Source organism: Arabidopsis lyrata, assembly GCF_000004255.2.
Source record: "Arabidopsis lyrata subsp. lyrata unplaced genomic scaffold ARALYscaffold_1, whole genome shotgun sequence".
In the NCBI taxonomy this organism is placed as follows: domain Eukaryota; kingdom Viridiplantae; phylum Streptophyta; class Magnoliopsida; order Brassicales; family Brassicaceae; genus Arabidopsis; species Arabidopsis lyrata.
The window spans coordinates 425,042-449,735 of NW_003302555.1; the positions used below are offsets into that span (position 1 = coordinate 425,042).

At 35.9% G+C, this 24,694-nt stretch overlaps 7 protein-coding genes across 8 annotated transcripts; 2 read left to right on the forward strand and 5 right to left on the reverse strand.

Annotated features, from left to right (window-relative positions):
* Positions 1 to 619: 619 nt before the first annotated feature.
* On the reverse strand, positions 620 to 2,484 carry LOC9328141 (ORM1-like protein 3). The gene is made up of 3 exons (XM_021014868.1): positions 2,077 to 2,484; positions 1,269 to 1,417; positions 620 to 963 (listed from the first exon to the last, which is right to left on the reverse strand). Exons 1-3 carry the CDS (start codon positions 2,260 to 2,262, stop codon positions 825 to 827), a joined length of 474 nt encoding a protein of 157 aa, XP_020870527.1. The 5' UTR covers positions 2,263 to 2,484; the 3' UTR covers positions 620 to 824.
* Positions 2,485 to 2,974: 490 nt separating this feature from the next.
* On the reverse strand, positions 2,975 to 4,861 carry LOC9328142 (UPF0725 protein At1g19060). Its single transcript, XM_021014967.1, is given in 10 exon segments — positions 2,975 to 3,523; positions 3,526 to 3,557; positions 3,560 to 3,617; positions 3,715 to 3,804; positions 3,897 to 4,006; positions 4,081 to 4,144; positions 4,365 to 4,400; positions 4,402 to 4,464; positions 4,466 to 4,516; positions 4,684 to 4,861. Coding segments are annotated over 10 exon segments (843 nt in total). The 5' UTR covers positions 4,780 to 4,861; the 3' UTR covers positions 2,975 to 3,280.
* Positions 4,862 to 5,042: 181 nt separating this feature from the next.
* On the reverse strand, positions 5,043 to 6,571 carry LOC9328143. The gene is made up of 2 exons (XM_002892035.2): positions 6,344 to 6,571; positions 5,043 to 5,912 (listed from the first exon to the last, which is right to left on the reverse strand). Exons 1-2 carry the CDS (start codon positions 6,435 to 6,437, stop codon positions 5,239 to 5,241), a joined length of 768 nt encoding a protein of 255 aa, XP_002892081.1. The 5' UTR covers positions 6,438 to 6,571; the 3' UTR covers positions 5,043 to 5,238.
* A 332-nt stretch (positions 6,572 to 6,903) lies between these two features.
* Positions 6,904 to 10,874, reverse strand: LOC9328144 (bifunctional fucokinase/fucose pyrophosphorylase). Of its 2 annotated transcripts, none has more exons than XM_021011019.1 (7): positions 10,463 to 10,874; positions 10,098 to 10,329; positions 9,650 to 10,014; positions 9,411 to 9,537; positions 8,304 to 9,314; positions 7,502 to 8,220; positions 6,904 to 7,415 (listed from the first exon to the last, which is right to left on the reverse strand). In XM_021011019.1, exons 1-7 carry the CDS (start codon positions 10,781 to 10,783, stop codon positions 7,023 to 7,025), a joined length of 3,168 nt encoding a protein of 1,055 aa, XP_020866678.1. In that variant the 5' UTR covers positions 10,784 to 10,874; the 3' UTR covers positions 6,904 to 7,022. The 2 variants fall into 2 exon arrangements, with proteins under 2 accessions (XP_020866678.1, XP_020866679.1); XM_021011020.1 differs by having other exon boundaries at positions 10,445 to 10,821.
* Positions 10,875 to 10,947: 73 nt separating this feature from the next.
* Positions 10,948 to 11,995, reverse strand: LOC9328145 (DNA-directed RNA polymerase III subunit RPC10). The gene is made up of 4 exons (XM_002892037.2): positions 11,862 to 11,995; positions 11,655 to 11,783; positions 11,450 to 11,540; positions 10,948 to 11,254 (listed from the first exon to the last, which is right to left on the reverse strand). Exons 2-4 carry the CDS (start codon positions 11,757 to 11,759, stop codon positions 11,130 to 11,132), a joined length of 321 nt encoding a protein of 106 aa, XP_002892083.1. The 5' UTR covers positions 11,760 to 11,783; positions 11,862 to 11,995; the 3' UTR covers positions 10,948 to 11,129.
* Positions 11,996 to 12,571: 576 nt separating this feature from the next.
* On the forward strand, positions 12,572 to 14,863 carry LOC9328146 (ras-related protein RABA3). Its single transcript, XM_021011021.1, has 2 exons — positions 12,572 to 13,428; positions 14,180 to 14,863. The coding sequence occupies exons 1-2, from the start codon at positions 13,163 to 13,165 to the stop codon at positions 14,625 to 14,627; spliced, it is 714 nt and encodes a 237-aa protein (XP_020866680.1). The 5' UTR covers positions 12,572 to 13,162; the 3' UTR covers positions 14,628 to 14,863.
* A 1,299-nt stretch (positions 14,864 to 16,162) lies between these two features.
* On the forward strand, positions 16,163 to 18,892 carry LOC9325441 (cytochrome P450 78A6). Its single transcript, XM_002889331.2, has 2 exons — positions 16,163 to 17,855; positions 18,053 to 18,892. Exons 1-2 carry the CDS (start codon positions 16,863 to 16,865, stop codon positions 18,677 to 18,679), a joined length of 1,620 nt encoding a protein of 539 aa, XP_002889377.1. The 5' UTR covers positions 16,163 to 16,862; the 3' UTR covers positions 18,680 to 18,892.
* Positions 18,893 to 24,694: the final 5,802 nt, after the last annotated feature.

Sequence of the window (24,694 nt, forward strand, 5' to 3'; positions counted from 1 at the left end):
ACATTGAGAAAATAAGGTTTTAGAATATTGATTAGGGTTTCTGATGAGAACGTGATACAAAGATGAAATATATATATAAGATTAATATATTTTATAATAACTATAAGTAAACGTTTGATTTTTTTTTTTTTTTTTTTAAATCCAACCGCTACCGCCCGCAACCGCAAACGCTTGCGGGAAGGAGCTTTTAAAATTCAGCGATTTCGAGCGGTTTGAAGCGGTACAGAGCGGTTTCTATGATTGGTACCAACCGCTAACAACCGCAACCGACCGCTAGCAACCGCTAGGAGGGTGCTAGCGGGAGAACCAATCAAGCCCTAAATATTGTATACGTACACCATGACATAATAATATCCATCCAGGTGGACTTCACTGTGACACGTGCCATTTACCAGAAATTAGAGATCTTTTAGGCAGCCACGTGTTCTTTAGATCCCACTGAATCATTCACTACTCTCAATCAATAACAACATTCTGGTGTTTTTGATAACTCATGAGTTACGACATGCATATTTGGGCCATTCTTAACTCAATTATTGTTCAAGCCCATATTGATATTAGGCCCATTATATGTAATGTAACATCGGCAGAAGTGAAGTGGGGGAGAGAAAGAGAAAGCTTTATGAATTTCGTGTCTATTTATATAGAAAAAGGAGATAGTTCAAAGCTTCAAAATTAGTTTACTTACAAATATCCAACAAAAACATGACGACTCGAGAATTAAACCAACTCATATGAACATTTACACATATATATATATATATGTTTGCTTATATCCCCCTTTTCCTTCTTCTTTGAGGTGTTCTCTTACCGCAAAAGAAAACTTATTTATCACCATTGATACCAAAGATGCGTACCTTGTGCATGTTGGGGAACTTGGCAACAACGAGAACCATCACAGCGAGTGTGTTGAGGAACAGCCATGGATGTCTGTAATCTGTTGTATGCGATGCTATCAAGTACCTGTTTTAAATGTGTTGTTATAAAGTCAAAAACAAGTACAGAAGATAAAAGAACTCAATCTTAAAAGTTCAACCAGATAAATGCAGCTCTTGTTTATACACATTATCAGGTATACCGAGTTCTCTAGAACAAGTGCGTTACATATTACCGGCTTTAGATTTTGTGGATTCGAGAATTTAGCATAATAACCATATGATATGAGACACAAGGATATATGCAGCTAAAGAGAATCAATTGCTAACAAAATATAAATCGGAAAAAGACAAGAATGTTGAGATTTTAAGGAACAAGCTGCTGGGACTTACAGGACAACAGGAACTACGGTAAGAAATTTGCGGTTGCGGGTAAGTTGTTGACCATTGTCCATTTGTTCCCACCAAGTTAAACCATTGTAGATTCCTTGGTCATCTGCAAAAGGAGTTCCTTTCATCCAGTGGAAGCTGTGATACGTCACCTGATCCAAAAATGCTACTCAGATTTCACAGTTTCCAAAGAGTAAAATTAGACTAAATTAGGTTTTCATTATCAAGCAATGCCAAATTACAAATCACCTCATCATATCCAACAGTTAGACCTTAAAGGAAATGCATTGATGCCATAGGTAATTACAGTTTCTGATACCAAAACTAATCACTTCATTAACCAGAAGGTGCATCTTAATTCGAAGCCTGATCAACTTTAAAATTCTGATACCAAAACTGATCAATTCAATTCAGAAGTGAATTGCATCTTAATTCAAAGCCTGATCAAATCAACAGTCAACACTACTGATACTTTATATACTGATCAATTCAAAATCGCTGATACCAAAACTCATCAATGAAATGATCAGAAGGTAATTGTATCTTAATTCGAAATCGACGATTTACGATAACCAAACTGATCAATTCAAAATCAGAAGGTACTTGCATCTTCATTCGAACCCTAACCAACTACTAATAACCACAGAGATCAATTCAAACATTACTGCCAGATTCACAACCAGATCTCAGGAAATCAAAAAACACAATCAATCAATTAATTTTTCGAATTTAAAGTCACAACCCTAAGTGAAACAATCATCTCTAAAGCATAAAAACAATCGAATTCGAAAGGTAGAAGAAGAAGACTTACAACGAAGTGAGCGAGATTAACAACAGTCCAAGCCATTCCAGGGGAACAACCAGAGACAGAGAGAACAACGAGCCAACCGAAGAAGAGAATGAGCATGTAAGTAGTCCAAACTCCTGGATACATGAACCATTCCGTATTCCTATTCATATCCGGTGGTGGAACAGCTTTCACATACAGATTCGCCATTTCTCCTTGTACAAATCTGATCGATCGGATCGAATCTCGTCTTCTTTTGAAATGGGTATTGATCAAAATCTTAAATTAAACACCTAAATTGAAAACCCAGATTCACAAAATTCTCTCTTTCGGCGAGAAGAAGGATTGTTTGTTTGTTTGGTTTAATATTGTGTGCCCGTGAAAGACGACGGCGACTGCTTTTTAGCATCTTAAGTGGAATTAATTTAATTATTGGGATATTTTTACACAACACGGTGGCGTTTCATATTGCCCACTTAACAAACAAAAAACACAAACGTCTATTGCTTGCTTTGCTAAAATTCTATAATTTTTTTTTTTTTTTTTTTTGAATAACCATGGGTCTCCCAAAGGCTTCCTAGGCCCAAGGACTGATGCTGGCAATTTCCCTATGTAAATCTGCCAGTGGCCGTGCCTCCCAAAGGCTTACAGTTGTGACCCCTTTACCACTAGGCCACAAGGCCCGGTTCTAAAATTCTATAACTTTTTCCATTACAAACATTGGAATAAACATTCAACAACATGAGGATTTGGTTTGCAGGAAGCGATGATGCAGCAACATGTTTAGATTTTTCTTTTTGACACAACTCTATTCAAATTTCCAACTTGGAGCACTTGTGATAGTTTTGGTAACTCAAGCCTCAAGGACTTGTGACCTCTCTATGTTTCTTTTTGTAAGATAAAAAGGAATCACATTCGCGAGTATGACCAAAATCCAGGCACATATACTTGGGCGAAACACATATATGTCGTCAAGATATAAAGACTGCATTTTCAATAGATAGTAGACACTTAACAATCCACAAGCACTGGCACTGCATTATTCAATAAATATATAGTAGTAGATACACTTAAAAAATATCCACAAAATAACTGGTTTAATTTATCTGATCCATATTTGAAAATGGATCTCTTGCCATCACGCAGACAGCATAATATTCAGGTTTACGCATCATGATAAACAAAGCAGAGACTAGAGCACCATGGACCTTGCTAGACCACAACTCTATCACATCCACGGCGACCGCGGCAGCAGCTCCTGACCACGATCCAAGGCTTCTAGAAACGCGGGAGAGTTGAAAAAAGTAGCAGGGTCAATGTTTACGAATTCGTTCTCTCCAATCAAATCACCAATGAGGGACAAGTATCCTGTATGCTCATTTAAGATTCTTCTAATGATAGCTTTACGTTCATCATGCTCACCAGCAGCAATACGAGCATTGGCCAATCCCTTAAAAGTTATGTAGACCACACAGCATTTTTGGCGTTGAGTCTCTCATTTGGGGCAGCATATCTTCCTTGGTTTCTATCACCGCTTTCACAATCTTCAGCTTGGACAGATCGCCCTGCAGCAAAACAACAGTTTTAAAACAACAAAAACCACAAGTTAATGATTATAACCAACAGTTGCACTCACTCATGGTAAGAAAAAACAAGACTTACATCTGAGATTATGACCCTTTCAATTGCACAGAGTACAAGTTGCAAATACAGATAAATCCAATCATTGTTTTGCAACTCCGATTCCTTCACCTAAATGGAAAAAAAAAGAAAAACATATCACTGCTCAAAAAACAATCATGAACAGAACAAAACAAAACTGATGCAGTGTTAATCTATCTTAACAAGTAAAATCGTTTTCTATCATTGAAAGAATCATGTGACGGCCACTTAGGCAATTCATGATCCACTGAAAAACTATCCCAAGGTATGAGGGGCTTCTTGGTGGTCACACCTATGCAACATTATTATTAATAATCAGCAAGAGTGAGTTTTTGGTAGTAATTAAATAAAAAAAAAGATGTTTACCTTTAGGTCTAGCAATTGGAACGATCATGTCCAACCTACCGGTCCTTAGTTCATTAACTTGAACCTGAAAATTTTGATGCGAACCGCTAACTGAATCTTGTGCAAGCAAAGTGATGTAGTAAGGGGACAAAAAATTCAGCAACTTGTTGAATTTAATTACGTCCACGAGCTTGAAGTTTGTCCCCTGAGAAAGAAGAGAAAATTGAATTGTGATCATGTATACAACAAGCTAAGCAGCATGCTGGACGTTGATAAATGATCAGATGGAGGAGACAAGTTCTTACCTCCAACATATTGTAACGATGAAGCCCCGCACTAGCATGCATAAAGCTTGACCAAGACAGGTTCAGGATGCCTACTATCAGGCAGTTGACAGTCGTAGGGGTATCAGTGGAATGGCCCCTGGTGGTGCTAATATTCCCTCGATATCGAAACGCTAATTAAGGGAAAACAAAAATCATATTTGTGTCAGGGTCAGGGTTAAGATTTAATCTTTGTGTGACGACAGATTAAAGGAACATGCAATAGTCATCTTCAACAACTCCAACAAATCCTAAAATAAAAATAAAAAGATTCGAAGAAGATAGAAAGAATAACACATACCTCGGATTCATCCAGTCGACGCGAGTAATCCCTCGCCGCATGGCATAACATCTCGTGACTTTCAGCCCTAGACCTCGGAATCACGGTCCAATCCATATTCTGCGGATGCTTTCTTTCTAACCGACCCCCTTTATATTTATATTTATATTTAAATTCATTTATGTGCTTCTGTTGGGCCTTCTCAACCCCAAATCCTAATCTTATATTAACACCTGAAATTGAAAGCCCAGATTCACAAAATTCTCTCTTTCGGCAAGAAAGAAAAAAAGAAAGATTGTTTGTTTGTTTGGTTTAATTTTTTGTGTGCCCGACTGCTTTTTCAGCATCTACAGTGCAATTAATTAATTTAATTATTGGAATATTTTCACATACGCAAACCAAAACGGCTGCGTTTTTGTTCTATAACTTGACAAACAAAAACACAAACGTCCATTATTGCTTTGCTAAAATTCTAAAACTTTTTCATTACAACAAACATTGAAAACACTCAACAACAACATCAGGATTTTAACTGAAAATTTTCTATGTGAACAAGGTGATATAGGTATCTGTTCGTCACCTAACATAGTCCGTATCGGAATCTTCTTCTTCTTCTTCTTCTTCACCTTCCTCAATGGTCTTCAAATCAAGGTTGAGAGCCAAATCCTCAACTGAGACCTTAATGACGTCGCTTCTAACGCCAATATCAGTAGCATAACGACTCATACAGTACATACCAGCAGTAACAGTTGCCACACCAATGGGACTTGGAATCAGCAATTTGAAAGGTGAAGAGAGAAGTGCAGCCAAAGGAGCACCAACAATTGAAGAAGCTTGACCGCTTCTCCCTACACCACCGAGCTTATCCATTATAAGCAAACCCGTCTTGCAATAGAGCGCGAAATCCTCACAGTTGTTCTTGAAAATGTCGTAGTTGCCAAATCCGTTTTGGAGAAGGTACATTGCCCTGTGGATCACTGAATCAGTTGGATCAGATTGCGCGGTTGTGCAAGTACCTCCGCGGACTTTGGTTAGGAAAACCGATGGACTGACTCCATATTCGAAGCAGTAGAGTGAGCCGTTCTTGAGGAAACAGTCTAAGCAAGAAAGGACTACTCCACTGTCCGGTTGTCTGAAACCGCAATCAGGAAATATGGAACAAATATCATCAGAGGAAGATGACGATGATGACTCCATGGGGTTGTGTTCAGGTCTGAAATGAACAACTTTGGACCCACCGACAAAGATTCCTGCAAATATATTGCTCTCCACAATCAAATCAATAAAATGTCTACAACAGTATCCATTCATCAACAGAGGAAATTGGGATCAAATATGTCAATATACATAAATAAAGTCCACCAGAGACAAGAGAAGATGATGAATAACATCAAAATACAGGGCAAGGGTGAAGTTAGGTCATGCAAAGACTGAAATTAGAAAACAATGAAACAAAGTAAAGACCCTTGTCTTTAAGATCTTATCTAGATAAAGTCATCAACTTTGAGAATTTACAGTATCAATAACAAGATTAAATCGACCAGTAGAAACCAAAAGTCAAGACTTGCATTGAGGATAATATTAGACATACAAAAAAGAATCAGACTCTTTAATGTTATGATTGAATTATCGAGAAAGAAAGGAGCAAACTTGGGAAGAATGAATGAATCAAAAAGGTTACCGTGGTGAGAATAAGCGAAGATTGCTCTGTAAGTGTAGATGTGATCTCCTGCCTTTAACTCTTCTCTCTCCATCTTGTTCGTAAGGATACCCATTCTTCTTCTTCTTCTTCTCTCTCTTTCTGCACACAAAGCTTTTTTATTCCTTGCTTGTGGAAAATGCAGGAAACGGCGTTACAAGTGTGAGCTCTAACGGTGGGATCTGACGTCAGCGAGATAGCTAGGTAAGGTAAAGAATAAAGACCGTAAAGTAACGTTTTTTGGAGTGGCATATATGATTGGATAAACGAACTAGAGCTGTTGGACTGACCCGTTACAGAGTCTTTTAACGGCGTTATCTCCAAATCCAAATGCTACCAACGAGGTACAAAGTGTTGATGACGAATCGCTGATTTTCCGGGGCCTTTTGACCTTGATTCCAGACGAGGGTAATATGGTCATTTCATAGCTTGGTGGTGGTAGTTGAACTATCAAGTAAAAGTGTAAAACCAAACAGAAGCAAGAAGAGAACGACTTGGTCAAGTAGGCCAAGCAAAGGATTTTGTCTTCCACACGACATCGGTTTTAATTGCAACTCTAAATGATTCTTATGCTTTTATTTTTATAAAGGTCCAAAAAAAATATATAATCAATTACACTGTAACTGTGGAAAAAAAAAGGCAAAGATACACTGCATAAACTTTAAATACAGATGCTCCAGTTATAAACTTTGACATCAAACTCTGCATGTTCTTCCAATCTCTGTCTTAACTCCTTACCTTTCTCTGTGTCCTTAGCCAAAATAAGAGCGAATCCTCCACCACCTGCACCTACAAGCTTGAATCCTGAGCTATAAGGTTGCGAAAACGCGAAAAGCTTATCCACAAACTCATTGCTGCAATACGGATCCAGCTCTTGATGCAATCTCCAAGCTTCTGACATTATGTCGCCTAGCTCGTCAACTTCACAGTTCATTAATGCTTCTCTCCCGGATTTCGCCAGCTCGGTCAATCGCTTGATGCTTGAAATCAAGAGATTATCTCTTTGCAGATACCTTGTCACGACCTTGTGTAGGACTTGATGAGCAAGCCTGACCTGTTTTAAATAAAAGGCATGAACGAATGAGACTGTGTAGCTAACAAAAACTTTTCTTCCTCTCAGTTGTTGTTGTTGTTACTTACTTGACCCGTGAAAACAACGAGGAGGCGTTGCTCCAACTCTGAGATTAGCTGTGGCGAGGCGAGTAAAGGAACAACTTGAAGGCGCAAAGGAGTTCCGGGAAAACTTGAAGTGAATTTGATTCCTGGGTATAATCCACCAATCTGATCTTGCCAGCCACCTCCAGTACCCATGAGTTGCTCCAGAACCAAGACGAGCCTCGCAACGTTTTCATTGCTTTCATCTCCATCAGATATCTGGAGAAGTCCTGTCACAACAGCTGCAGCTAGAATACTCGAGGTTCCTAGACCACTACCACGAGGAACATTTGCCCATGTCTTTATTGCTAACCCTGTGGAGTCGACAAAGTTTTCTTGGACAATGCCTGTTACCAGAAGAGCAGATTTAACAAGCCTGAATGGATCATTGACTTCAAATGGTGTCTTGATACTTATTGGATCTTCGATGTGTAGCTCGTTTCCAGTGTCGTCTTGGATTGAGATTCCGATCTGATTTGTTGTTTCGATGATTGTGCCAATTGGAAGTGAACCTTCTAAGGTTATAGCCATGTTCAGGACGCAACCTGCACGCTCTAAACTCCATGGAGGTGTATCACTCCAACCTCCTACAAAATCTACCCGAACTGGTAGTTCAACTTTTGTCCTTTTTGGTTGAAAAACTCGATCCGGATGAGAAATATTGTTCTCGGAATGGGGCTTTCCACTTGATTCCAACAGATGTTCTGAAGAACAAATAAATGAAAGAGTCGATTCAGGTTTATCCATCAAAGAAAAGTGTTAGGAAACGATGGTCACTAGATTTTACCTCTAAAACCATATCTCACAGCTGAAGCAGTTTCTTCTGCAACTGCTCCCCAGACTTTATGCTCCAGGTCGATAGCTTTTGGCTCATCCCCACATGCTCGAAGAAGATCAACTTCTACCTGATATGCCCGACTCTTTGAAAGAATTTTGGAGTTTTGCTCCTGAAATTTGGGACATTGATCCAGAAAATTCTTGCATATTTCCAATCCTAATGACTCTTTCTGTAAAATCTCATGGCACAGCTGGGAAAAATTTCGCCCAAGCATACCATAGTTCATACATGCTTTAGCGATTCCAGCCGCAAGATCAGCTTGATGATTGCTGGAGCCATTGCACATCTCAGGAAAGTTTATTGATCCGTGCAACTCTTCTAAGCTTACACGTTGTGAGCTTCTCCACAAGGTAATCTTCTCCTTGTTTCTACTATCATCTAAACCCATCAACCACGACGCTAACTTCAGCATTTCACTATAAGTAAGAATCGGGAACAGTTTTGCATTCCACAAACACCTATCTTGTGCAACATACGAGCTCCAAAGGTCACTTTCCTCAATGCCAAGATCAAACAATACCTTCTCCAAGGGTTTACCGCAAAAAGTTCCATCTTTATGAATTGAGTTCTTTGGATTGTCATGGAGACCACAATACACAATCACTCTTCCCTTATGTCCCACCAGTGGGACCTCCCAAAGACAATGCCTATCCGGAAGCATGAACCTGAACCTCTCTGGAGTTCCAAGATCTTCGCTCGGGATGTGAATACCAACAACTATTGACTGAGAACCAATTTGTACAGCACCAGAAACTGTTGAATCATATATAAGTGAATCTTCACCAATGGAGACACCAGGTGCAATTTCACTAGACAAAATAACAGAAGATGCTGCAATATCAGAAACGGTGGTTGCAGGGATGGAACATAAGTGTCTTCGACCGACAATTCCTGAAGCATCTCCGCTTAAGTGATCCAATACCTCACTTGATGTTCCAAAATGCAAAAACTGCAAATCATCTGACACAAGATGATACAAATGGATTAGAAAAGTAACCATAGGTAATATCCAAATCTTTTCTAGTTTAACAAGTCATGAAATCAGTACAAACATACAGGTGCAGTAGCTGTACATCTTTTGCCTCCCCAGACTGTTAACAAGAAGTTCACCCAAAGGTCTGGCTCGCAGCCAATCATGCCTTGAAGGAACCCAAGCAGCCACCAAATCTTCATACAAACTCATCTGCAAAGTCAGAAAACCATTCCATTACAAAACATCTATAAGGGGCCAATGTCTGTTCAAGAACTACAATGTCAATCTTTAGGTATCAGCTGCATAAATATGAGAAACTTACCTCTTTCTTACTGCTTATAAGCTCTAAGATCATGGGTTGGCACGAGCATCCAAGAGCGACTAGGTCCAACCATGCTCTACCCTTTGCAGATATTATTCCAGTGTCAAGGAGCGTCCGTCCATCATGTAAGATAGCATCTTTCTTGACAAGCTCCTCTACTGTAGGCTTCTGCAGAAGATCATTCACTAAACTAACAGTATAGCTTTCAGCAAGGGACTCAGATTTGGATGTGACAATAACACCATGGTTGGAAGCAATATCGAGAGTGATAGGCACAGTAACTATAGAAGCTGCGTCTTCAGGTAGAGTCATTCTAAAAGCATCAAAACAAGGAAGGACGTCTCCAGTCATAATGAATAATCCACCTTCACAAATAAAATTCAAAAATCAGCATCCAGACATCCTTCTCTGTTTTACATTTGAATTATGTTAAAAAAAAGGAATTCACCTAGGTCTCTGAAAGCTTGTCTTGCACATGAAGCGATTGCAAGTATATGATCAAAAAGAAGAGGAACAGGACCATCAGGATCATCAGCAGCAAGATAAGGAAGTGGGAGGAATACTTTCCCCATAGGATTTGCCCAAGGAACCCTTTTGGAGTCACCACCAGCATGAAGCATCAATACATGCTTTGCAGAGAGGAATCTAACCCATTTGCAAGTACCATTTGCAACTTCCACCTGTTTGATTAATTAACATAAACATCAAATCACAACCACAATGCTATATACTGTATTGTCCAATAAACAGATCTGTTGGGTTGTGTTAGTGTGTTCAAGCTATGAATAATCTAACCTGTCAACACAATTTTACCTCGGGACCAGGATCAAAACCCAATTTCTCATAATGGCGAGCGAGAGCATAAATGGCGTTGAGAGTAGCAGCACCAGACCCGATCCGTTTGCCATCTGGATCAGGAACAGCTAAAGTGACAGTGGAGCTAGCTATTCGTCCCATCCGTTTCGCTCGCCGGAGCTGCCACTCGTAGAGCTCTGCCTGTTCAGGACTAGCCGCTGTGAGAACAATCGCATCCCAGGTTGGGACCCTAGTGGGATGGCGAACCGAGAGCCTTAAGTGGTACCATGACTTGCGCAAAACGGTGGCTAAGTCAGCTTTCTTCCTCTGCTTAGACATGTTCTTGCAAAGAAGACGAAGAAGAAGAAATGTGAGAAAATGAAATCTGGAGGTTTAGTGGACAGAGGAAGAAGACGAAGCAAGTTTTGTTTTTTAAAACAGACGGATCGGGTCAAAGTCAAAGACCAATGCAATCAATACGTTGTCGTGTTTGGATCTGAATCTCAAAAACCAGAAATTTATTTATTGTTCTACCAAAGATGAATGCTTTGCACACATTGCATTCCTGTTACTTGGATATTGGATCAAAATTCGGAAAATTACAGAAACTCGTGAGCTAAGGACACAAAGAAGCAGAGTACATAACAGAGGATCTGCAAAAGGAGGAGGTGATCATCATCATTATTCATTCCTCACGCCAAGTGAAGTCGCACTTCAAGCATCTATAAAATCTTGATTCTGGCTCATCCGCTGAACGAATCTGCATTGATTTGAAGTATGCCTTGTCGTGCCCGCACCTTGGACATGGAGCTGTTAAAACCAAACAATCCCAACATGAGAAAGAAAATTGAAACAACAAAGATCTACTCTACTCTTTCCCCAGTGAGGAAGATGCTCTAAAGAGTCAAGTTCAACACTGACACTCACAACCCTAAAAACTCTTTATTACCATTGTTCTAGTTAGACTAAAAGATGTGTAACAGAGCATGGACTAAACTAATATACCTTCAGTTTCAGCGGCTGTGGGTATATCATCTTTAGTCACAACAGGTTCTATAGATTTCTTAACCAGAAGTTGCTTCTTCTTTATCTCCACCTGTCAAAATTCCGAAAGCAGTCAGGAACAGAGGAGAGATTTAACGATTTACTCAAAAACCTCCAAAGGGTTTTGTTTTGTTTTGTTTTGTTTATAATTGAGAAAGTAAAAAACCTGTCTTTCGACGTAGGCGACATATGGACATGTGGAACAGAAGAATCTCGAGTTCCCACTTCCCTCGTAACGCAACAGATTCCCACATGTAGGACAAAACTCCATCTTCCACACACGATCTATTCGCCGCTGCAAAATCCCCCACATAATCAATTCATAAAACTACGAAATAGATAGAGAGAGAGAGGGAAGGGTTGTTTCTCATACATTGTTATACTGTATCAGCTCCGGGATATCAATCCCTCCGTCGCCGAGCCGCCGCTTTTGCTCTCTCTCTCGTCTCTCGCCGTTTTACAGAATTTTTAAGGTTCGCAATTTTTGGTTTTCGATTTTAATCCCAATCTTCTGATTCTTCAACATTCTGACCCCTCTTTTTTTTTATTAGGAGACACTATAATTGCTTCAGCCCAACTTTTATGGGCCTAAAAGATAACATCTCGCTAAATGAATAACGAATAATTTAGCAACTTTGAATGTTGATGTCAAGCTGACCTTACCGGTTTTATGAGTTTAAGGTCAGTTATCATTTAATGCTTATATTTTTTTTTTTTTTTTGATAAAAGTTGTAATGAAACATAAGAAGGAGAAATTTTACTAGCATCTTTCGTTAAATGCATAATAGTGTCACAACTCACAAGTTAACATGCGTAAACCCTTATAGCTTAGCGAAAATAGAAACCAGAAAACAACTTTACCGTGTATATATATATTGAAATCATTTCTATACCATTCACATATGTCCAGTTAGTCATTCGTTATAGATGTTGTCTTAATTGAAAACAACAAATAAGTAACAATCAATTGGTTTATTCTTTTCATATAACTCATATAATACGCTACAATCAATAAATTTATCTTTTCAGCAACATCATATAAAAAAAATTAAAGAAAGGGACAAAAAAAAAAGGCAATAAATTTCATACATGAGGTAGAAGTAGACAACAACCAACAATTGATGGAGCATAAGAGCTTTTTTAGGTGGTCTCCAGACAAATTGTGGGTTTCATGTTGAATCAATAAATTGATTTAGCAAAATAATATCGTTTTTTCAATTATGTCGGTCCATGCCCGCAGGCCACAGCTATATTAAACATTTAGAATTATATAAAAGCTAATTAAAATCATGCACAGAGCATTGTTGCTGTCTTCATATTACACTTTAGGATACTTGATATTTAATTTCGGTTTGGGTTATCTCGACGACTAAAACCAAACCAAATTTACGACATTTTGGTTTGTAGCAGTTCTAGTTTTAAAATTTGGTCTCGAATGGTTATGCGTTTTCATCCTTACAACAGTTTGAATCCAACCAATCTCACCAAGTGGTTCAGATTTTTTTGTTAATTCGGTTTGGTTTAGATTGGTTAGGTTTACCCGTATTGAACCATATATAACCAAAATCAACTCAAAACCATTTTCTTCTCCTTTCTCTGTTTCACTAACTCCCACTTTACTCAAAAGAGACTCAAAAACTTTAGTGTTTTCTTCATCAGCCCAATAAGGCAATAATGAACGAAGAGATGAGCGGTGAGTCGCCGGAGAATAACAAACACGTAAAGGAACCGACGATGCCGGAAAAGATCGATTACGTGTTCAAGGTGGTTGTCATTGGAGATTCTGCTGTTGGGAAAACGCAGCTCCTCTCACGTTTTACGCAGAACGAGTTCTGTTATGATTCAAAATCAACCATTGGTGTTGAGTTTCAGACAAGGACCGTCACTCTTCAGGGCAAACTCGTCAAAGCTCAGATCTGGGACACCGCCGGTCAAGAAAGGTTATATCTACTATATCTAAACACATTGATAATTCTTTACATATTTTATTAAGCTGTATCTCATTTTTGGATTCAAATTAATTGTTTAGAGTAAAATTTATTTTTCTTGGATCATGGTAATTTAGATAGGGTGTTTTGATTTGATTTTGTAACTATATATTTTTTTAATAGAATTTTTTTGGTTAAAGAATAGTATATGGATTTGAATAACCATTGGTGCTCTTGATTTGGTTAATACAATGTCAGATTTCTTTTCTGTATTTTTGTTTTTGTCTTTTTGCAACCACTTAGATCAAAAGGTCAAATGCATTAACTCACCGAATAATTTGATGATTAAGTAAAACTTTATATTTTTCTTACCCATGCAATTGTTTCATTTTTTTTTTTTATCTTTGATTAAATAAATGTTTAAGGGGCTATTACATAGATGAAAATGAAATAAAACGTGAGTTTTTCCATTTATTTTCTTAACATATTTTTGTTTCCATAGTTGCATTATATAAAGAACAAAGAAATTGCGGTTGTTAACATTGATAATTCTTTATAGCATGAATCTCAGATTTGGATACAAATTAAATGTTAAAATAACCTAAGTAGAGTTGAATTTCATTTTGTTATCTAGGATCACGATATTTTAGTTAATGGATTTAAATAATTATTGGTTTTCTTGATTTGGTCTGCAATGTCAGATTCTGTTATAATTTATTCAATTAAAGATATATGTTTCTTTACTCTGTTTTCCGGCGATCAGATACAGAGCCGTGACGAGCGCCTATTACAGAGGTGCGTTAGGTGCGATGGTGGTTTACGACATTACCAAACGCGTCTCATTCGACCACGTGGCACGTTGGGTTGAGGAATTACGTGCTCACGCCGACGATTCGGCCGTGATCATGCTCGTCGGAAACAAAGCCGATCTCGCCGTTGATAAACGCGCCGTTCCTACGGAGGACGCCGTCGAATTCGCTGAGACTCAACGGCTTTTTTTCTCGGAAGTCTCGGCATTAAGTGGCGGAAACGTCGACGAGGCTTTTTTCCGTTTACTCGAGGAGATTTTCAGCCGCGTTGTTGTTTCGAGAAAAGCTATGGAATCTGACGGCGGAGCCCCCGTGAAGCTTGACGGTTCGAGGATTGATGTGATCTCTGGTTCGGACCTTGAGATTAGTAAGATCAAGGAACAAGCTTCGTGCTCGTGTTGAATGTTGAGTGATGGGCCAGAAAACCAAAACACATAAAGCCAATTATTGGGCCTTCTTTAAGCCCACATATGACTCAGGATCTTTGTTTGGCTTTTCATATTACGGGTGGTGCTTATAGTTGCTAATTGCTATCAAAAAGCTATTCATGTGTCATTCGTAAGCTCTTTGACATTCTTGTATATGTAAAGGAAAACACAATTCTTTTATTCTGTCAAGTTCTAAGGAGTTCTATTCCATCAAAATGTTAAGTAATAACTAGAGTTTTATAATTTCTACTGTAAGGAAATTTTTTAAAAAAATATAAATTATATGGTACAGGAGCGGATGCAGTAAGAGAGTGGGGGTGGCAGCATAAAATATACAAAAGTTTTTTTTTTCTTTAAGAAATAAACAAATTCTTTAGCTGAAATAGCATAAACTAGTACTCTGCCCCCCTTAAACCTGAGTTCAAATCCCACTAATGCTCCATTTTCTCTGGTTTTTTAGGTGATTTTGTATTATGCCCCGGGTAAAAATATTTTCTAGATACGCCATTGTATGATAGTGAAATGATGGAGATTTTTTTCTAAGATTATTGTGAAATGATCAAAACTACAATAAGTTCATTAAGTAGATATTTTCGTGACATCAATTGTGAGTGTCACGTTAGAATCTGGAATATAATCCATATCCAACGGAAGATATGATTCTATATATTTGTTGCATGCAACCGAATAATTTGAGGTGCTCCAATCACAAACTCGCTTTTTATCCCCCAAGACCTAAAAAAAGGGTATTTATTATATAATCAAATATATATAAAATAAAGCACATAAACATTTACATTGTATCTAAGCACATATGATTAATCGGCCACCAAGTGCTTTGTGACTACTTAGTTTTCTATGCCGATACCTCTGTTATGTGTAAAGTTACTTATTAGTTGTTTAATGTTTGTTAGCAAAAGAAATATTCTTATAATAACAAATGTAAGTTACTTTATTTGGATTTTTATATATTACAATAAACGATGCATGTCATCAAATTAAGCCTAGTTATCTGTATTACCTGACGTAAACAAATATTATAAATGAAAACTAAGTAGCTAAGACCGGTTTTGAGTAGTTTGGATTCTTTTTTTTTTTTTTTTGATCAACGAAGAAGTTTGGATTCAGGGTCATAATATTAAATTTCGGTGGTCGTGAATTATTGTTTTGAATATAAATTAAACACTTCGATTATCTATTTTATAAAAGAGGTCACGATATCTTGGGGAGGTCGAGGCTATTAAAAAATCAGATTTAGCCTTGATAGTAGCTTAGTAAGCTATGTGTTATTTACAACGAAACTTAACATGTTAGAATTTTCTTCTATTTAATCTATGTATATGTTGGGAAGAAAAAAAAAAGCATATATAAGTTGGAAAGTATATATGTAATGCCGTTAAGAGAAAAAGAAACTATGTCGAAAAAAAAAAAAAGAGAAAAAGAAACTATATAAAAGTAGATGATTAAGAGGAAAGGTCGTTGACTAGCGAAAGGAAAATTGAAAACAGTCAATGGGAAGCAATTTGCAGGAGAAAAGTCGTACGTTCACAACTTGCAAGGAGACTCATCAGAAAATTGGCATCTTTGAAAATAATAGTAGTAATTACGTATACATGTTATTTACTTATTTTATTGTTTTTGTTATTTAAGCACTACATTTAGATATGCAATTACTTTATTAAGATGCATATATACTCACATTAGCATATAAAAATCATTATTCATAAACCGTACTATTTTATATACGTTTGCCGGTATGCGTTTCCTTAGAAAAGTAGTTATAGAGATATAGAATGCTCATCAGACATCAATATATAAATAATTATAATAAATTAAAGAAGGAGACCATTATTAGACGATAGTACTGTTCTTAGACTATACTTGTGTTTTTTTAGATTAAAATTCCCTGGAGGGATATAGTAATTTGAGTGTACCAAACATGTCATGACATATACATATAGTCATAGATGACCACAAGCGTATATTGGGTTATTACTTATTAGCATATACCCTTGAGCACCAACAAATAACTTTGAAAATAAATATTTAAAATTTCAAGTATTCTCTGTTTTGCAATTGGCTAAGATCTTCATCATTCGCACGTCTATTTAAATCCTCACAAAGACCCAAACATAAATCACAACCTATAAACGGAAAAAATCACATATAGAAAAAAAAAAAAAAAAAAGGAACATTTATCCTATCCATAATGTTATCTCTCAATATGAGAACCGAAATAGAAAATTTGTGGGTATTTGCTCTTGCATCAAAATTCAATATTTTCATGCAAGAACATTTTGCTTCCCTTCTTCTCGCCATAGCTATCACTTGGTGTACCTTAACCATCGTATTTTGGTCTACTCCGGGTGGACCGGCTTGGGGAAAATACTTCTTCACTCGCCGGTTTAGTTCTCTCGGTCATAACCGAAAATCCAAGAATCTCATTCCCGGTCCTCGAGGGTTTCCACTTGTGGGAAGCATGAGCCTTAGGTCAAGCCACGTGGCTCATCAGCGCATAGCGTCAGTGGCTGAGATGAGTAACGCCAAGCGGCTCATGGCGTTTAGCCTCGGCGATACTAAGGTGGTGGTGACGTGTCATCCTGACGTGGCGAAAGAAATACTAAATAGTTCGGTTTTTGCAGACCGGCCGGTTGACGAAACCGCTTACGGTTTGATGTTTAACCGAGCCATGGGATTTGCTCCCAATGGTACTTACTGGCGTACACTGCGTCGGTTAAGCTCGAACCATCTTTTCAACCCAAAGCAAATCAAACGCTCGGAGGAGCAGAGAAGAGTGATCGCGACTCAGATGGTGAATGCGTTTGCACGTAATGCTAAATCTGCGTTTGCAGTGCGTGATTTGCTCAAAACAGCGTCGTTGTGTAACATGATGGGGTTGGTTTTTGGGAGAGAGTATGAATTGGAGTCAAATAACAACGTGGAATCGGAATGCTTAAAGGGTTTGGTTGAAGAAGGGTACGATCTTCTCGGTACGTTAAACTGGACCGACCATCTCCCTTGGTTAGCCGGTTTAGATTTCCAACAAATCCGGTTTAGGTGCTCCCAGCTCGTACCGAAAGTAAATCTGTTACTGAGCCGTATCATTCATGAACACTATGCCACCGGTAACTTTCTTGACGTGCTACTTTCACTTCAACGTTCAGAAAAATTATCAGATTCAGACATAGTTGCTGTTCTTTGGGTAAGTTTTTTCTTTTAAATCCGTATATAAAACCATTGTTTAGTTTGATATAAAAACTCGGTGGTGTTTCTGTGTATTTATTCATAAACACGATAACTAATTTTCGTATTATTTTAATAAGCACAAAAATCTGATGGATTTTTATGGAAATGATTATGAACATTTATCTTACAATTAAAACTTTTTTGGTCCGTTAGGAAATGATATTTAGGGGAACGGACACTGTTGCGGTTTTGATCGAGTGGGTCCTAGCGAGGATTGCGTTGCATCCCAAAGTTCAATCAACGGTCCACGATGAGCTTGACCGAGTCGTTGGCAGATCAAGAACCGTCGATGAGTCAGACCTCCCATCCCTCACGTATCTAACGGCTATGATCAAAGAAGTGTTGAGGCTGCATCCACCAGGCCCACTTCTTTCTTGGGCACGCCTCTCTATAACAGACACCACCGTAGACGGATATCACGTGCCGGCTGGGACCACCGCGATGGTCAATATGTGGGCTATAGCACGTGACCCGCACGTGTGGGAGGATCCTTTAGAGTTTAAGCCTGAGAGGTTCGTGGCTAAAGATGGTGAAGCCGAGTTCTCTGTTTTCGGGTCGGATCTGAGGTTGGCGCCGTTCGGGTCGGGTAAGAGGGTTTGCCCTGGAAAGAATTTGGGGCTTACGACGGTGTCGTTTTGGGTTGCAACGCTCTTGCATGAGTTTGAGTGGCTTCCAAGCGTCGAAGCTAACCCTCCAGATCTCTCGGAGGTTTTGAGGCTCTCGTGCGAGATGGCGTGTCCTCTTATCGTTAACGTAAGCCCAAGGCGTAAGAGCGTGTAATGGATTTGGACTTTGGTCAGTGCATGGATGTTTCAAATATGAATTGTTGAAATGACGTTTATTAAATAAATCTTGAAGGAAAGAAAAGAAGAAGCAAACATGTATCCTAGCGAAGTAGATTCGCCCACCTTTTATTGATTAGATTATATGAATGTATATGTCTTATGTGAAATAAATATATCGTATGTTACGTGAATTTAGGATTTATGAGTATATTTAGCATTTGTAAATTATTATCTTCCGGATGATGGGCTTGATCGTAAGATGTTTCGGCTTTAAAAGTTAAAACCAATCGTTTCATTTGTTTCAGCTTGGGGTTCAATCATATTGTGTTATTAGCGATGGTTCCGGCTCGAATGATAATTTGTGATAAATTAAGAACAAAATTTCTGTGAAAATGATTATTGGAGAAGTTTTATAATTAACAAACTACATTACATCACTAACTGTAATAGATGTAAACTGTTTGGCTGTACGTAAATAGGTATAAAAGGTTATAAAATGTTCGAAATATGTAAATTACCAACAAAAAAAAAAGAAAAAAAAAAAAAAGAAAGAAATATGTAAATTACTTACAGTCTACTTGTCTTAAAATCAATTTAACTGTTATCCGAGGAATCATTCCACTTAGCTAAAATAAACTAAACTATCGTTTGCGTGTTGACGATTAACGGAATAACTTCTCCAAATATAACTTATATTTTACTCCAAATTGTTTGGACATCCTTAACTTGCTGCGAAATTTCTCATAAAGAACTCAGTCAAGAGACATAACGATTTTATATAATATAATGAAGTATTCGATTTAATATTAATCGATGTCGTCTTGGAGTGTTCGACTTGTTCAGTGTTTCTGACTGGTTTCCGACTGTTCAATAACATGACGTCACTAACTTGTATTATGGACTTATGAAACGTTAAATATTTAGTTATTGAGCAATGTATAAGTGTTGTACATAAACATTCGATAATTTGGAAATACAAATTATCCAATAAAAAAAAAAAATTGAAATGCATATGAAATTTTTTGTGGTAATGAGCCCAAGTTGTAACTGGGTTTGTAAATATGAAAGAAAGCAATATTAATTGGGCCGTTTATGATATTAAAGCATCAATATGGGTTAAGCCCATTTATCATTTCATTTGTTGTCAACGCCTTATTTACATGTGAATCAATCATAAAGCGATATAGACGATATTACACGAAAATAGCAATAGATCAGAGCAACCTACAAAAACTGACTTGACGGCATTCTCATCTTCCTCTCCCTTGTCATCGGTAGTGTGTTCAAAATTCCAAACTCAATGGTAGCAACTAAACACGAGATTCAAACGAGCAAAAGATATATAGACAACTCAAAAAAAATCTATAGACAACTAATAGTGACAAACTTGCAAGTATGGCATAAAGGACAAAGAAACAGCGAGACTTTTATATGAGGAAAGGCTAAGGGGGTACTATTTGAAATATATATAGTATCACAATTTAACAATTTTTGTTTGCAAGTCGAATTTAAATGTTGCATAATGGACAATGAAATAGATAACAATAAAAGATGTTACACCTTAATAACATGAAACAAATTAACATGCAAAACTATTTGCAATAGTCTCATTTGTACTCCCTTATTACTTTATGTGATGTGTATAGTTTTGATTTTTGAGGGAGAATTTCGGTGTACAAAAATATTCATGGCTGGATTATATCTATTTTAAAAAGTTTATATTTAAACCGTAATGAGAGAAGCCTAAATTAATTGTAAAATTTCGAAGATCCAATAACACATGGTCAAAGATAAATCTTGGTCAATCAGGTTAGCTTTTCACATACTCTCTGTTGCAAAATATAAGGTGTTTTAGCTAAAAACACGCCGATCAAGAAGATTTACTTTTTAAAAGTTCAGTCAATCATAAAATAAACTACATAGTAGAAATAATCATAAAATATTAAAGTAATATATATTTTACATAAAAACTTGAAAACACTTATATTGTGAAACAAAAAAGTTTCTCCAAAACATCTTATTTTTAAAACGGAGGGAGTAATTATCATTGAGTCGAACAATAATCATGAAGAAGGCAGTAATGGCCTTAGTATACTACCACAAACTTTACCCAAAAAGAAAAATAAAAACCTTTTTATATAATACATCTGTTGGTCAAACTTTTCAGTCAAATTTATAAGAAGTTTGGAAAAGTCAAATCAAAATACAATTTCCCGTGATGTGAAATATACATGGTGTCATGGTGAGTCTATATGCTATAGTTTTCGACAGTAAGCTATTGATATTATTCATTTCTTTTAGGAAAAAAAATATTCAGCTACACAAAATATAACGAAATACATGGCTACACATGTCAAGTTTAGAAATGTACAACCAACTACACGAACTAAATATATTGCATGCCCACATATACCAACTATATGACGACATGTAGTCAACATCACGAACATCTTATTCCGGTACACCAATCGTTGAAATCCGGCGTTGACCATCGTTGACTGGCATTGACCAACAAAAATATGCAAAAAAATTATTTTTATTTATTTTAATATTAAAAACAAAACTAATACATATTAAATTCAAAATAAAGATATTTTGTATATATATTTAATATATTGATTATTATAATTAGTTAGTTTTTTCAATTTAAAAACTAAAATAAAAGTGAAATAAAAATAATTAAGCGAATTAATTATTTGTACATTGTCAATAAAAAACATTAACTTCTTATTTTACAAATGCTTTTGCTAAAATCAACATCGTTAGATTTTCTATTTTCTATATATTAAAAAGAAACATTGCGAATTTTTTTGTTGTTTACGCGTTATTACGAGAATTTGTTTTAATAATTTTAATTACAAAAATTTAACAATATATTAAATTTAGACTAAAGAATATATAAAATTTTCTATATATCTTTTTTATGTATTATGATTTTGATTTTAGCAAAAAACTTTATATATTTTTACCATGCAAAATTTAGACTAAAGAGTCATATACTCAATTTTTTGTAATAGAATTTATTTATTTCGCTTTTAGTTTAGTTTTGAAATTGAAAAAATTAACTAATTATTATTATCATACAAAATATATATATTTTAAAAATATAGAATGTGTTTTTTTTTTATTATTATTATACAACACCATAACCGATTCTATAGAATAATTCTTTTTAAAAACATTTAAAATAAATAAAAATATATATTTTTGAATATTTTTGTTGGTCAATACCGGTCAACGATGGTCAATGCCGAATTTTGATGATTAGTGTACCGGAATAAAATGTTCGTGATGTTGACTACATGTCGTCATATAGTTGGTATATGTGGGTATGCAATACATTTAGTTCGTGTAGTTGGTTGTATATTTTTAAATTTGGCATGTGTAGCCATGTATTTTGTTATACTTCGTGTAGCTGACTATCTTTTTTCCTTTTTTTTAACCAAATTATCCTATTTCATTCTCTTATATATTTACATATAAGAAAAAATAACAAAAATAATGTATGATTAGAGCGAAAAATGAGTTTTTTGTTACAAAAATATATACTACTTTAGATAAGTTTTCTTTTAACTAAATGTTCTTAAACCTTCAACGGCCATTACTTCTTCGGCGAGGGACCAATTTATAAATATATATATATGCAAGATTGTAAACCGTCTATCAACAAAAATGCGTAGTCGAGAACAAGGAATCAATCCCTATTTCAAAAATAAATAGAACTATTTTGTTGATCAACAAAATTAATGAACTGGTATTATATACTTCGGATAATAACATCAAAATAATACTATCGAAAATTTGCAAGCATCAACAGAGTATCATTTGAAAATGGATGCCATTATAGACGTATAGTTATTAATGGCGAAGAGCTACGAGACAAACATGCCTAAGAAATTGACAGTCCTTTGTATTTATTACGTTCCTAATTACAATGCTACGTAGATGTCGTAGCCAGACCTGTATTCTCCAAATAAATAAATCAATAATGATAAATATGTCGATACTCATATAATGTAAGGACTACCAAGTATTTAAAACCAATAATGATAATTTGAATTAAAAACATGGGTTGAGATTTAAACATGGTCCAAATCCGGAGCATCGTCTTCTCCGTTTGTCATTAATCACAATATTTATGCTTCATAATATATAATTGATTTAATCATCTGTTTTAAGGTACATAATGTTTACTATTAGATCACTCTGGTTTAATTGGTACTATTAAACTAATCAAATTGGAATACAATAATATTTTAAGTGAAAAAAAATTCCCCACGCCAGAAAGAAACAACAACATGGCTTCACGTTGTAAACAACTCCCCGAAAACTTCCAACTAGCTAAGCTTAAACCTATTTCTACTTATTATATCCGACATATATTTAAGCCATACTAAATTAATACAAAAAATGATATTTTCAGTTTTTCTTTGCATAAAGTAAAAATTGACGGTCACCAATTTAAATCCCTTGTGTGAACAAGAAATGATAGTTGATGTCATCAATCCATCTAATAATTAAATTTATCATGTTTTTTTTTTTTTTTTTTAATTTGATCAATTAATTACAAATCCGTAGAGATAAAGATGAAGACTCGAATCGAATGTATATATATGGTTTCATATATTTATGTTTTTGGCAGCCTGTGGTTTCATATAAGTATCAAAATTTTACAAATTGAGCGAAAAGATGTTTATAATTAATGAAGTTGGTAGGATACCTAAAAAGCGATGCAAAATTAATTTGAAAATATTTTGTTTCCTAACTGGTCATCCTCAATTTACCCAACCACTCTTCTGACTAACTTCTATTGCCTTCTTTATTTCGCAATTCAATAATAGACTAGACTCTCTCATATATCCACGTATATATATTATATATATGTACAAAACTACAAATTGATTTTATTTTTGGCTCACCAAAAAAGTTATGGGTGAAAATTTCATAGTCTAAAAAACCACAAGTTGCTGAATTTGTTTTACAAAATTGACCAAAAGCTGTTTCAAATGAAGATTTTATAGATTTTCTTACCAAGTCCGTTGATAAGTTACAAATCATAATCAAAATCAATTTATTTCTTGCCAACTTAAACGTGTGACGTGTCACCTCATTCGAAAATATAAGCATTAACTGTGTCATTGATATAAAATAAAATAAAATATAGTTTTTTTAAAAGCTAGGGTTTAGGAATGACGACTTGTTTCTGTTGTGTCTTATTAAAAGCCCATCTTCGTCTCCGCCACTCATCATTCCCTCATCATAACACCATCATCACCATTCACCAACCTCTCTCTCTTTCTCTCTCTCCTCTCGATCTACAACAAAATGTGAATCTGCTAAGATCGATTATCATGAGAATTAAGCTATTTCAGTTGAGGGGAATGTTGTCTGGATCGAGGATATTATACATATATACATGTGTATGTTGATACATGTGATCATAGAGAGTATCCTCGGACCAGGCTTCATCCCCCCCAACATGTTATTGCCTCTGATCACCATATATATGTCGTTACATTTCATGGTTAATTACTTGCACAAATCACAAAAGCTTGGTTTGTAACTTTCTATGACCTTTTTTAATGACTTTGAATCTTTCATGCATGACTTCTTAAGAGTAGATTTACACATTTGCGGATCCGTTTATGCTTTTTGCTTTTGTTTCGTTTATATATATGCATCTTCAAGCTAACGAAGTCTTTTCTATAAGATATTTCATATGAATAAAATCTTCAAGGTAAGATTAATAATTTTTTTGATTTATGTTGTGTTTATCTCTGTGATTTACAAGTAGTTTCAAATACTGTCAAAGACAACTCAATATTTTGAAGAGGAAAAGATAGACAGCCCCAAATAATCTACTTTTTGCCTAGGGTTAAGTAAGGACTATTGGTATCTGATGAGACGTTCAAAGTTTTTGGGTTAATATATATACATTATGAAAATTTTGCTAACAGTTGTAAGAAATATATAAACTCATTTGTTATTTGTATTGCAATTAAGAAACTAA